The sequence below is a fragment of the Lipotes vexillifer genome, unplaced genomic scaffold (genome assembly GCF_000442215.2).
Source record: "Lipotes vexillifer unplaced genomic scaffold, Lipotes_vexillifer_v1.1 scaffold352, whole genome shotgun sequence".
NCBI classification, from domain to species: domain Eukaryota; kingdom Metazoa; phylum Chordata; class Mammalia; order Artiodactyla; family Lipotidae; genus Lipotes; species Lipotes vexillifer.
The window spans coordinates 1,186,464-1,201,052 of NW_006776684.1; the positions used below are offsets into that span (position 1 = coordinate 1,186,464).

At 46.5% G+C, this 14,589-nt stretch overlaps 1 protein-coding gene across 1 annotated transcript in view; it reads left to right on the forward strand.

The window, feature by feature from the left end:
- GRIK4 (glutamate ionotropic receptor kainate type subunit 4) overlaps nt 1–11,335 on the forward strand; it is a 319,110-nt gene extending 307,775 nt beyond the window's left edge. Inside the window, exons 18-19 of the mRNA XM_007450618.1 lie at nt 7,588–7,706; nt 10,976–11,335. Of these exons, the coding sequence (XP_007450680.1) occupies nt 7,588–7,706; nt 10,976–11,335 (479 nt within the window). The remainder of the gene's footprint in view (nt 1–7,587; nt 7,707–10,975) is intronic.
- Nucleotides 11,336–14,589: the final 3,254 nt, after the last annotated feature.

The following is a 14,589-nucleotide window of genomic DNA, read 5'->3' on the forward strand; positions in this document are numbered from 1 at the left end:
CACTCCTGTGGCAGAAGAACAGGGACCAGTCTGGCCTGAAAGATCTCTTCCTTTAAGGCTTTCATGGTGGCCAGGAATGGAGCCGCAGGACCGTGTTTTTTCTTGTGTCTCATTGAACAAAGGGCAGTCCTTTTCATTTGCTTTCCAAAGCAGATTCCAGGGGATCTTTCTTTTCGTGGTTGGGATCAGTTGGCTTCCACATGTGCCTAAAGAAAGGAGGAGGGGATGGAGAAGACAGAGAGGGATGGAGGTGAAGGGAACTGTGAGGGCAGTCCTGTTCTCAGAGATCTCTGAAACTGAGAGTGACATCAATTGCAATGTACCAGACAATGTGCAGTGCCTCACATAATCCTTTTCTACTTTATTATCCTATTAAAATGTGAGAAATTTCAAAGAAAAGGATCTGCTGCTACTCCACTTCTAACCCAGTATTACAGCTCCGGTATCATTGCCAAATTCCAGAGAAGAATCCTAACATTGGGATGATGCCACCATCTGAGTCTTTTTGTCAGGTCTTACTTGGCTCTGGTGAGAACCTCAACATTACGCCTTGGCTTCATCTCCCCGTTTCTTTCCCTGCCTATAGCTCAGTGACCAGCTACCTGCACACACAGCTGAAAAACGCAATGGCAGATCATGTGGAAGACTGGAGAATTACAAAAAGAAGCAGGCTTCATTCCAAGCTGTTTCATTTTCTTCTGCCTTGTCTTTTCAAAAACACTTATTTTATTTTTTCTCACTCAACTCCTATAAAAAGAAATATCGCTAGCCACTCACAGAGGCCAGCATCCCAATTCAAGGGGATTGGATTACCGAAGGCTTTGCAGAACAATTGCCAGACAAAAAGGTAGTCGGTGAATTCCAAGGAAATTAAATACTTTTATCTTGAAAAACACAAGCTCACAATCAGGCTTCAAAGGAACATAAATACACCACCAGGCTGTGAAAATCAGGGTCCCCTTTCAAGGATGGAAAAGAGGCCGGTGGCATTGACTCACAAAATCCTTAGAGAGCAGGAAGTTTGCTGTCTGGCACGGCGGGAATGAAAGTGTAAGACATCTTAGCAAGAGCGGGGGCGAGTGATGAGGGGGGTCGGGGGAATCGTGGGGACGTTTTTCCTTTCTCTTTCTTCCCTGGGGGCTCAGCTCTATTATCCTGGTTCTCTGGTTTCTCTGGAGAGGGCCAAGACTGGAAACCTGACTATGGGAGTTGAGATAGTGTCTCGAAGTGATGCTTGCCGAGGAAGCCTCTTCCTAATCAAATCAGATTGACTCTGCTAAGAGACGGGGAAACTCCGGGGGAGGGGGTGCCAGAAAGCACGATCGGGAACAGAGGTGAACCATGGCCCAGTGTGTCTGCGTCAAAGGAGGTCAGCAGTTACAAAGACCACAGCCCCACTGTGTCTGCAAAGTGAGCCAAGATTAAGTCAATGGATCATCGATCCAGACATTTGCTGTAATGTTCCCAAGGAGAGAAGGGGATTTTATAAGTGGAACTAATAGCCCGTACATAGGTCTCACTTCCCCAGTCACTGGGGGTGAGGGTGGCGTGGTCCTAGGAATGAACTCAGTCACAGGGCGCCAGGTTGAGGTCTGTTATCACACCCCTTGGTTATCACACCCCTTGCAGCATGAGGGACCATGGGGACCCCGAGTTCTGGGGAGAAGTGATATGGGGGTAGGGATACGGGCTCAGGCTCTGGCTTCCATTTGGATCTGGCACTTCCCCTCGCCAGCCGTGGAGCCCTGGGCAAGTTACCTGACTCCAGTACCTTGGTTTCCTGGTCAGGAACATGGAGGTAAGGGTAGTGCCAATTTCACAGGGCAACTGTTAGGACTGAATTAAAATGTTTAGCCTGGTAAGCTGACTCATAGTAAATATTCATAAAGGTCAGCTTTATTTTTATAAACATTAGCTGGGCGGTCAGATTTATCTAGATTTCACATCTGAGCTCTGAAGAATTGGGCAAATTCTTGAAGTTCTCTGAATTTCCATTTCTTTAATTGTAAAATGCCAACCGTGGACTTTCTCTATAGTATTTTTCATGATAATTGAATGAGATAGAGAATTTTTTTTTTTTAAATGAGGTGCTTGAGCTCATATTTTGATAAATTGTAAAGTACCTCTCCCGTAACTTGTGTTTCGATAAATTGCAATATTTATCAGATGCCTCTACCATCCCTCTCCTAGTCTGCGTTCCTTCCTCTACCCTTCTGCCATCACCGTCTCCAGAATCTGCTAGGTCTAGTCAACAGATGTCACGGTCAATGCAAGAAGAAACGGCAAACTTAGTATTTCACAGTCCTCAGCAGTGCGAACATGACGATTCGCTTTATATTTTCTGGGAAGGTCATACGGGTTGGCTCACGTGTGGGCACGTGAAGTTGCTGTTTACAACAAATAAGTCCATGGAGATGGGACCACTTAATGTATTTGCATGGATGTAGGTGAATGTAGCTCTGAATTAGGAAGTGCTGGAAAGTCAAAATGGTCAAAGAATCCATGTTTTTGTCAAATACGTTCAATGTGGAAGATTGCACCAAGCTTCAGCACCTAGCATAGTGTTCAGCTCAACGGGAGCTTTCTTGAGAAAGATGTGTTGACCAAAGTCAAAGACTAAATACACTGTGCCTTGACGGGATTGTGGTATAATGGTCTCTCCTCCCTCTGCACCTGCTCTGTGGCCCCTGTGGTTCTGCCTCTTTGCTTCCCAGGCTCCCATTCAGAATGAGCTTTCCTGCATCACAGTTACAAATTTCCACAGTGCCATCTGGAGATATGAATGGGTTTTAAGGGCTGGGACATACGTGCACCTGAATCCAAGAAGCGATTATTTGCCAGTCAGAACGGAAGACAGAGCAGGTGGGTGGGAGGGTGGAGATTCAAATCTACTCAGAGATTCTCCCTTCCAGGTGGCCATTCTAGTTTCTAGAGACAATGTTCTTCATTTGCATTTGTCAACTATCATTTGTATTTGTGGGCAATCTGTGAGTGATGCACCACAGCTGGTCTTCAACCAACCAGGAGTTTGTGGGGAGAGTTTGATTCCATTTCAGTTAATACAGTCTTATGGCTGAGGCCTAGCTGAGGCTCAGAGACTCAAGTGTCAGGAGAAAATCTCAGTTTCAACGCCATCTCTCTGGATGGCTTCTGTGAGGTCCCGTCTGAAGAAGGGAAGGGGGAGTGATGAGATGACTCCCCTGCAGGTGTGGAGGGCCTTGGGGTCAGCCTGGAGGGAGTCCACAAGACAGGCTCCTCTGAGTGAGGGCTCTGAGCTGGGGAAGGCATTTGACTTCTAGGAGAATGACTAACGACAGCGTTAACGGAACTGCTGCTGCCTCCTAACTGCGCTTCCCGCTCCCTGCTCCATCTGTTTCTCAACTCCGACTCTGCCAGCAATCTATTCTTGCTTCCACTTTCCAGTAAGTTCCTAAAGGCACCAATGGTATACAAGCCCCGCTCCTAGGAGGAGGGGGCCACTCAGCCAGGCGTCAGCACGCTGGAGCCAACACCCGTGATTAACATGCTGGCCCTGAAACGCGAGAAGCTGGGAAAGAGAGGCTGTGGGGTGTTTCAGTGACTCATGGTTTCTACCAGCATCCTGTTCAAACCTGAGCTCCTCAAAGAAGCTTTCCCTGATCTGATCAAGATTATCCCAGCACAGATCACCTGTCCATTTATAACCCTACCCCATCCCCCACACGCCTGCCCGCGACCGCGTGTGGTCAAGTCCATGCTGTGGATCGCCCACATCATGTTCAGTCCCACTCTGGCCAGCCGCAGAGTGCAGTCTATGCCACCAGGCTGGGAGCACTGAACGAGGGCTGGCCCACTTTATGATTATTTTAAACAACATTTAATTAGGAATGAATACATATCACAGTATGTATCCAAAGCTTTTGAGAATTCATGGTTCTACGCCTGGGATGTCCTTATCCTCTTTCTGTCAGCTCATTTTTTCAACAAACATTTATTGGGCTCTTATGATGGGCCACGGGTTATAGAATTGAACAAGACATGGCTCTTCCTCTCAAGGGAATCACAGTCTAATGGGAAATCCAGATATATAACGTTAAACTTATTATTATTTTATGCAATATTAAAGTGGCATATGTTGTATCAGAAAGCATCTCTGATCAGAGAGATCACTCAGGCAACGAGGTGGACGGAAGAGTTGAGGAGGACACAGCTACGAGCAGGGAAATCATTTTGGAGATGCTGCCAAAGTCCAAGCAAGAGATGGTGGGGCCTTGAGCTAGGGAAGTGGTAGCAGAGAGAGAGAGAGAGAGAAGGTAAGAAACTGAAAAGTATTTGGGAGGTAAAATCAGCAGGACAGTGCACGGAGGAGAGATAAGAGGCCAAATGCAGGGAAACGGGAGAATATGCCTCAGAGCAGGCAAAGGCGATTGAGAAGATTGGTGGAGAGCAGAGAGCAATGGCTTCATAAAAAGCCAAGAAGGGGGAGTTCCCTGGTGGTTCAGTGGTTAGGATTCGGCGCTTTCACTGCCGTGGCCTGGATTCAATCCCTGGTGGGGGAACTGAGATCCCACAAGCCTCGCAGCGTGGACAAAAAAAAAACAAAACAAATGCCAAGAAGGGGTTGTGGTTGACAGTGTCAGGTGTTACCAGAGGTCACTTAAGATTGGGACTGGAAATTTTCCGATAGGTTAGAAACAAAATGTTCGTTGGTAACCTCAGTGAGCTTGGTTTTAGTGGTACAAGACAAAATTTCATGGGATGACAAGTGAATATCGGGAGAATAATAGTGAATTCAGACGCAATCATTTTCTCTAGATACCATAGACAGACCACCTAGCACCTAAAAGATTTTCAAGTGTTCAAAATTATGTTTGAGATCTGAAAAAAATTATCAGCTTCAAAATGCAAAAAGAAAACTGCTAAATCAAATTAAGACGTGTGATTAACTATCTCCAAAATGTAACATTGTTTCGACTTCATTAATTTTTAAATTTAATATTCATAAAAACCTCATTACATTTAGAAACTTTTTTTTTTTTTTTTTTTTGCGGTACGCGGGCCTCTCACTGTTGTGGCCTCTCCCGTTGCAGAGCACAGGCTCCGGACGCTCAGGCCCCACGGCCATGGCTCGCGGGCCCAGACGCTCCCTGGCATGTGGGATCCTCCCAGACCGGGGCACGAACCCGTGTCCCCTGCATCGGCAGGCGGACTCTCAACCACTGTGCCACTAGTGAAGCCCTAGAAACAATTTTTTTTGGTTTGATTTTTCTCCTTTTGCAAACATTCTCTTGTATGAACAACGACTGCTAAGAAATCACAGCCAATTATACATTAACTGTTGCTTGCCACTCTGTCACATCAGAAGCAAAATTTTTAAAATGCATTTAACATAAGATGTGGGTGCATTTTCTCCTACTTGCTTTCATGTGGGACGGGTCTCCAAATGTAAGCCTTTTAAGGACTGTCTTAACATAGTTCTGATATAGACAGTTTCAAAAATCTTGCCTAGGGAAGGAAGGAAAGAGAGGGGTATTCACTAGACAGAGCTGGAGGGAGAATGATTTTGTATTTTTCGTTAAGAAGGGAAAGACATGAGTGTGTGTGTGCACTGACGGAAAGAGTCATAGGGAGGAAAAGGTTGGGGAGGGCTGGGATGGTGACTGAGGGCGACAGGGAAACACTACAGTCCAGATGGCAGAATTGGACTCGAGGAGGGGAGAACACCTCTGCAGAAACACGAGGGGAGGTTGAAGCCCTTCAAGAGGATCCTAGTCTTTTTCTACATCAGGCAGAGCTATCCCAAGGTGACAGGAAAGTCTTGTGGTACCTCACCAGTCACTTGGAGCTCTGTTTACCTGAACAGGTGGGCATCTTTGGTATCACAGTCATCACTTCCCCTTCACTGGGGAGCCCTTTCTCTACATGGGCTGGCTGGAGAAACTAGTTTGTCCATGATGCTCAGATGCACGTCCCAATACCCGGTTCTCACCACCCCTGAAGCTGTGGCTGGACACCCCAGCTATGTCCTTGGTGCGTTCCCCCTTAAGTGTCCCTTTTGTCCCCAGATGTTCCTATGGTTAAAAACCTTCTGCCCAAATGGTCCCAGGTTAGGGGGGCAGGTGATCAAATGAAGCCCAAGCACCTTCCTCTTGGAGGGTAGAAATCTACTCCAAACGCTGTGTGCCTTCCCTTGGAACTGAGTTTTTAAGTCATCTCCTCTTTCTGATTATTCACAATAGAGGATGTTTACTCACGCAGGTACCCAAGAGTTGGCTGTGTGGACCTGCAGACCAGAGTATACAATCCACTGGGTACATTCATGATGTAAGCCCTTGGAGCCATGGTAGCAGATTACTGGTGTAGGCAGGCAATGTGCCGAGCTGCGTTATTTTAAAAACAAAACAAAACAAACGATCAACAGACAGCCATTTGAGTCTTTGTGAGAGAAAACCCAAGGAATCGTAAAATGGCTAGGTAGAGCCATTTTTCTAGCTTTCCAAAGTGTAGGAAACAGTGTCAGATTTCTGCTTCTGATCCATGGCTCATCTCAGTGTTGTATGAAGCTGGCTTTCCCTGACACCGACATAGCTCTGTGTCCCATGAAGGCACTGCTGGTTGAACAAACACTCAAGTGTGCAGGCATTCCAACAGCACAGGACATAAGCTACCCTCTTGGCATTTTTCAGGATAAAAGATGCTTTTTGATTTATGATTGTGGCTCCTCTTGAATCAGGGTTTCATATGTTTCTGACACTCCCCTGATATTTGGGTTTCTCTAGTACCAAAAAAAGCATCCAATTACATAGCTAACTCAGTGTTGGACACAGCCATATAATTCCAGAAATATCTATTGAATATATATGAAATGCCAGGTATCGTGCTCGGCAATGAGGTTACAACCAGAAACTGCCTAACTTCAAGGAACCTAGCCATACACAACGCTTCCCAAAATACCAATTTGCAAACAAATTTTAGGCCTGGCTGGAAAAGAATCACTTGTGAAATGCATTTAAAAATACAGATTCCTGGGCCCCATCTCCAGAGATAGAGATTCAATATGTCTGGGGTGAGGGTTAGGAATCCGTACCTTTAATGAGCTTCCCAGGTGGTTCTGATGGCAGCCAGGTTCGGGAACCATCTGGGATAAAACGTTTTACTTTCCAAGTAAGTCTATTAGTAACACGTTGACACAATTACGTAAATGTAACTTTCCATCCATAGTTTGGTTACGACAGTTGCTTTATATCAAGCAAACACAATACTAGGAAGATTGATGAAATTTTTATGGAACTGCTAGAATTTACTGGTATTTTGCTATCATGTCTCTATATGCTAAATCAAAATTTTCCTTAGCCCTTTTCTAAAAATGACTGACCCTCCCACCCCAGAAAGCTTCTCACCAGTCTCCTTCACTTGCATCTAGAACCCTTTCCCCTCTTCTACTCCAGCTATGCTGCATTTTTGGTTCCAAAGAATAATTATATCTCAAGGAACATGTGTGTAAAATGTCTACAAGACTCAAGTTCTGGTCATTCAGCATTTTTGGTAGAATGATTATGTCTCCCAGCTCTTTTACGCTATTTTTTGTTTGTTCTCACTTTCTTACAGGACTGGGAATGGAGAATATTGGTGGAATCTTTGTGGTTCTTATTTGTGGCTTAATCGTGGCCATTTTTATGGCTATGTTGGAGTTTTTATGGACTCTCCGACACTCAGAAGCGACTGAGGTAAACCTTCTAAGGGGTATGACCTATAGTATTGGCAAGCAGGGCCAAGTTCACAGGCTCACACAGGGACAAAGGTCATTTCAGACAGAACTTGTGAAATCCCACAGGAGGGTGGGGCACCCATGGAACAGCAGCACAGCGGAAAGAATCCCAGTTCCGAGGGCAGGAGCTCAGGGTTCAGGCTTCATCACTTACTAATTATGCAGCCACAGAAAGGGCACATAACCTCTCTGGGCTTCAGATTCTTCTCTGAAACAGCCCAGTAAGTAAATCTGTGAAAAATGTTTTATGAACAACGAAGACTTACACAACTATTGTTTAAGATGTAGTGTTATAAGGGAAAACAGGCGAAAGTACCAGGTTACTAATGGAAACGATGGCTTTGGTTCTTCCATCTTAAGTATGTTTTTGCCTTGCAGGTAAAGCTGTTTAGAGATATCCCAATTCACGAGAGCTCCTAATGACATCTTCCTTCTCAGGGATTTTGAATAAGTTTAATTCCCAAACCTGTGGCTTAGAAACTGGGTTAATATAAACTTCACACAGATGGAAGAGTCTGAAAGAAGGAAGATGACTTTACCCCATTCCAGGGCACAAATCATTACACGCTACTTGCATTGTTTGGTTTTTGAAATATATTGGCCTCTATCTCAAATCTCCCAACTCCTGATCGTCCTAAAATCTCCTTCCCTAATTGACAGCTCCTACCAGCAGATAACAGTACAGAAGAGTACAGCACCCCTATAAACCTATGTGGTCCAGCCTCATGTAGGGCCTCCATTCAACACCGATGACCAGTCTTTTCCTTTTCTGTGCTCAGCCTCTTTCCCACTTCCCAGTAGGACTTCCAAGCCATCACCCACTCCTCACATCCCTTTGCTCCTCCATGATTAATTTTACCTCCTGCCTCACCCGGAACTCAGGAGTGACCAGCCACAAATTAAAACGCCCACCTAAAAATTTACCCACAACTGGAGCCACCCCCAGGGCTTCTGCAGATGTTCTGGTCATCCCTCCATCTCTGCCTTGTTCTCACCTTTCCTCAGCTCCTCTAGGATTATCCTTTTTCTCCCCTTTACTTTTGTTTTTTGCCTGCTCTCTCCCCCAAGTCCAAAACTATGCTCATGTTTATTCCATATTTTCAAATAATAGGCATGTTGCTGTAGCTCTTGCCCTACCCCTCCTCTTGCAAGCCCAGGTGATCCGACTGCCTCTCTCTCCATGTGCTCGCCTCCCATTCGGGCCTCACTCCACAGCAGCTGGCTTCTCCCCACCCCTTCCCTGAAAGGTCATGGCTGAGAGGTCTGACCCCTCCCAATGAACAAAACCAAAAGAGAACCCACTGGGCCTTATTGGACCTCAGTGTGGCCCTCGATGAAGTGGATCGCTCCTTCCAGAACTCTCTCCTCCCTTGCCTTGCCTGCTCCAAGTTCTCTTGGTTTCCCTCCTCCTTCCCTCTCCAGTGTTACTGGCTTTCTCCTTCTGTCCACCCCTTAAATGGCGGTGCTCTTACCTCTTCCTAAGACCTCGTTCAGGTGTTCCTGTCCCTGTGAAACCTTCCGCAGTTCTCCTGCCTTCTTCCCTGGACCAGAAAGTTGCTCGTTCCTCCTCCTTTCCACCACCCCTGTAACCAGCACATAGAGCACCTACAAACTGTGTGGCAATTATTTTCGTATCAGCCTGGCTACTAGACATTGCACTGCCTGAAAGTAAGGACTGAGTTCTTTGTGTCTGTATTTCCACTGCAAAGCACAGTGTTTGATACTTAGGTGACAGTCAATAGGTATCAATATATGTCTTTATGTTCTCGTCACATATAATAGATTAGGCAGGTGGTGGTGTTTTTGTTGTAATTATTATTAGAAGCACAGAGAAGTTAAGTGACTTGACTACAGTTTCTGCTATTCACTAACAACCTTGGGTCTACAATCCGGGTCTCAAGTCCTAACTCAGGCCGTGTTCCATTAGGGGATTCTACTTCTCTGTAGCTGCTTCAGGTAGAGGATCTGTGCACGCTGGGTTATTCTCCCAAGAGCTCGCCAGTGGTCTAGATGTACCTTGAAAAATTCAGTGAGGAGTTCAAGCTCTCCCAACATCTAGAAAGAAGAGTAAAGACTATGGTAGAACAACTGTCCTGTTGATAGAACGGGAAGACTGGAAGAAAGAACATGAAGGAACAGAAAGCTTCCTCTCCCATCCTAATGGGAGAAAGTGTCTTTTCCAGCACAGAGTAGAGAAGAAAGCAGAGCATGCATGTGCTCTGCAGTATGTAGGTTTAGGTTCAAATTCTGGGTCAGCTACTTGTTAGTCGAGTAATTTCTGGCAAGGTATCTAACTTCTCTGAGCCTCCATTTCCACATCTGTGAAATGGGTATAACGGTAGTAGTTGTGGTACAGGTTCAAGATTCTTCATCCACAATTCTGAAACCTCAAAAGCTCAAAAAGTTCCAAGCTTTTTGTAAGTTTGATGCCAATGCTTTTGGTGACAAACCTTGACTTGGACTTGTATGAGGCTAATGTTTATGGTCTTTAACTCACTTGGTGTGAATGTATATTCATTTTGCTACAGAAATATTAATGTGTTTGAATATAGGGTCTTCCCCAGAGCCCACTGGAAGTGATACATAATATACTTTATGTGCATTGTATTACCTTGTCAAAATTCAAAATATTTTGAAACACAGCTGGACCCAAGAGTTTCTTATCAGGAGATGGCAGAGCTGCAGGAGTAGATTGCCTTGTTTTTGTTATTATAGTTATTGTTAGAACGCAGCCTTTCCAGCCATAACCAGCTGATTAAAGGAAATGAGACTCTTTGGCCTGAGAACAGAATGTTCATGGAGACATGGTTGTTTTTTCACAAGCTTGAAAGACTGACATGTGGTAAAGGGATTATTTATTTAGTCGGCTTCAAGGTCCAAATTTAACTGGGATGGATGGATGAAAAGTTCAGGGAGAGGAATTAAGTCAGTAGAAGGAAGCAACGCTTAAGGGTAATGTGCAAAACTGGTAGGGGCACCTTCCCAACGTGGTGAGATCAGTGTCTTTGAAGCTGTTCAAAGACGAGACGACCAGCTGGCGGGATGGTGTGGAGGATGTTTGAGTATTAAAGAGCGGGTGGAAGTGAGGAGGTGGATTGAAAGGCCTTCAAACATATAAGATGATATAATTGTGAAACTGCACCCTAATCGCGCACCCGAATGAGCCCACAGGGGACCCTCGGGGGCTGGTCCTGAGAGGTCGGGCTGTGACCTCCTCGTGTCCTCCAGGTGTCCGTCTGCCAGGAGATGGTGAGCGAGCTGCGCAGCATCATCCTGTGTCAGGACAGCGTCCACCCGCGCCGGCGGCGCGCCGGGCTACCGCCGCCGCAGCCTCCCATCCCCGAGGAGCAGCGCCGGCCCCGGGGCACCGTGACCCTCAGCAACGGCAAGCTGTGCGGGGCCGGGGAGCCTGACCAGCTGGCGCAGAGACTGGCCCAGGAGGCCGCCCTGGTGGCCCGCGGCTGCACGCACATACGCGTGTGCCCCGAGTGCCGCCGCTTCCAGGGCCTGCGGACGCGGCCGTCGCCGGCGCGCAGCGAGGAAAGCCTGGAGTGGGAGAAGACCACCAACAGCAGCGAGCCCGAGTAGCCCCGCCGCCAAGGATGCTCGGCTCCCCGGCCCGCTGCGGAGGCGGGATGCGCTGAGCCCGCCATGCTGCCGGTGGGGCCCCCGGACTTGTACAGCGTCCACCCTTCTCTCCAGATCTTGGATCCAGTAACTTTACAAAACGATCAAAGAGCCTGACGCCCCAGCCGGAGACGGCGACCTGGTCCGGGGAGCTGGGCCCACCCAGAGACGTTGAGCCCGAGTGGCAGGGGACGCTCTCCCACCTGGCCACAAGCCCCCTCTTCCCGCAGCGGGCCTTTCCCTCCCCACAAAACTAAAGAGTCGGGGTGGGAGGGGCCCCTGCCCAGACCGTCTGATGAATTGGTGGCATCATCAGAGGAATATCCCCCTAGGAAGGGGCCATTGTACCCTGGGTCTAGTTCTTACAGGAAAAAAAAAAAAAAAAAAAAAATTAAACTCAACAGGGAAGTTTTTCTTTTCTGGATTTGTATATTTTTGTTAATGTTCTTTTCTTTTGTTTTCTCTGTTTCTCTCCTTCCCTCCTTTTCTTCTTTGTTGTCTCAATTCTATTCCTTTGTTTCGTTTTCTTGGAGGGGGAGGCTGGGTTAGGGAATTGAAGTCACAATAATCCCTGTTACCATTTTCCTAAATTTTAGGATATGAGGCAGCCAGTGCATCAGACTCCAGGCGCTGAACTCTCCTTTCTGTGTGGTGACCGGGGCCACAGGGCATGTAGGAGAAGGTGAATTAGGTGGAGAAATGTCCAGTAATTTTTTAAATGCCAAAACCCAATTAACTCATAGTTTACTGAGAGACCTTGAAATGCCTGGGATTTCAGAGGTTAATTTGTCCTTTCTTTCTCTCTCTTTTCGACTTTCACTATGATCGGGTTTGATTTGGTCTTTGGTGAATGTGATCTCTGAGGAAGAGAGATAGCCGAGGAGAATAGAAGGCACACAGTATCCCAGGCCCTTGTTTAAGGAGCAGAGGGCAGAGAGCAGAGAGCAAATTTCCCCAACAGTGGCCTTGGCTTCGGCAGGAACGTGCTGTCTTCAGGTGGGGAAGGATGGGGCCGCCCTGCTGGTCTGGTGCATACTTTGTCAACTGCACCTCTTTTTAATCAAACTCAGTAGCTGCCTATGAAGCCAGATCCCCAAGGCTATCATGGATTGGGTGATTTCTTGCTACAAGATGTGAGACCTCGGTGCAATTGTGTGTGTGTGTGTGTGTGTGTGTGTGTGTGTGTGTGTGTTTATTATATGGGAAGATCTTAAGTAATCAAGAATTTGCCAGGTTCCTGGGAGAGAGGTAGGGTCTTGTAGTCAGTACACAGGCCTGGGAACTAGGGACTCTTGAGTCCTCACCTAAGCATGGGCAGTAGTCCACCTTGTATGACTTTACATGAAGCATCTCACTTCTCTTTCCTCTACACAATCGGAGTTACTGATGCTTTCCAGGCTGTCAGATGCCTGCTAAGTACTTCTCTACACTTGTGAGATGTTTGCAGTGTCCGGAGCACTCATCGGGAGAGGTGAAGCTTCTCAGCAGCTGCTTGACCTTTGCTTGGCTTCGCCAGTTGGGAGTTTCACACAGAGAGTTTTCATTTTCTGATTGAAAACAAATTCTATGCAATTTCTGTTTGTCAACTTAGAAAATTCAGAGGAGAGAGAACTAAACAGCCACTACAGCCATCTCCCCCACTGTCACCACCTTGAATCAAATTGTCCTCACAATGTTTCTGTTCTGAACATACTAAAATAAAGACACCTTTGCAAGACAACGAGCTTAATTCCATGTTTTTGCCGTCGACATTAGGTCGACATCTTCTTTGTGCCAGGACTATTAGTTAGAACTGCCATCCTGGGGGTACCCCGATGGTTCCTATAAAGGAGGCCAGTTTTGTCCTAGGCTGACCTCTTCTGTCTTATGAATTTGAATCTTTTTACTTTTCCCTCTTAAACCATCAAATGTCGGCAAGCTCTGCAGGACATGAGTCTTTTTTTAGACCTTGCTTAGAGCCTCCTGGAGAAACGTGGATTTGGTGAGAAGGGCACCTGAAGGCGGGTGGAACGCAGACTGCAATGGTGCCATGCTGCCCCAACCCACAGCTCCATTCAGTGCTTCTGACAATGTGGTCCCTACTGTCAGATCGCATGTGGGGCAGGAAGCATTGTTCTTTTTTTGTTTTTTTTTTTTGTGGTACACGGGCCTCTCACTGTTGTGGCCTCTCCCATTGCGGAGCACAGGCTCCGGACGCGCAGGCTCAGCGGCCATGGCTCACTGGCCCAGCCGCTCCGCGGCGTGTGGGATCTTCCCGGACCGGGGCATGAACCCGTGTCCCCTGCATCGGCAGGCGGACTCTCAACCACTGCGCCACCAGGGAAGCCCAGGGTTGTTTTTTTTAAAAAAATAAATAAAAACAAAAAAACCTCATTTTTATGAGCAGGATATCTTGATCAATAGCAAGCTTTTGTAAAATGGATTGGTGAAATAAATGTCCCCATGAATCATTTATAAAGTCTGTTTCTTTCACGGAATAAAGATAAGACTGACAGCACCAGGCAGTTTCTATTAGCTGCTGGGACCATTGCTGCACCTCACTCAAGCTGGTGAGTGAATCTGCAGCCAGCTAGTTCTCTTCCTTGGTTTGTCTCCACTTTTTATCTGTTGGTTGTCGGCTTTCTTTTCCATTCTGTATTTTCTATCTGATTCTGTATACTGTATAAAGCCGTTTTTTCTTGTCTGTTTATCTTTCTTCGACTGCAATATTTACAATAAAACAGAAACAAACCCTGAAATGTTAGTGATGGGTGAAAGCTGTTTGGGGTTGGAAAGAATGGTTTGGTGTGTCTAAAATCCAGGTACTCTGAAAGCAAATAAAAGTAGAAACCCACATTTTGTCTTCCCCTCCACCTGCCCTTCTCTCGCTCCCTCTCCATTCCCTATCCTCTTCCGCTCTTTGTTCAGACCCCAGAAAAATCTAGGTGGCTTCTTTCAATTTGTAGTCCTGGAGGCAGAGCCAATCCCCCGCCCCTCCCCAAACGGATACACATGTTAATGAAGTTCAGGATTCATAGGGTTTTGTCTTCCTAAATGCACTTTCACAGAATAGTCATCTATTGATACCTAGGGTAACTCTAGTCAGATATCACCCCAGATTCCACTGGGAGCTTGAAGATTACATCAATTAAAATATAATACTTCGCTTTATTTCTTTTAATTGCCTTGCAGGGCCCCAATCGTCACCAGATCTCCACCTCAGAACCCAGGTGGGG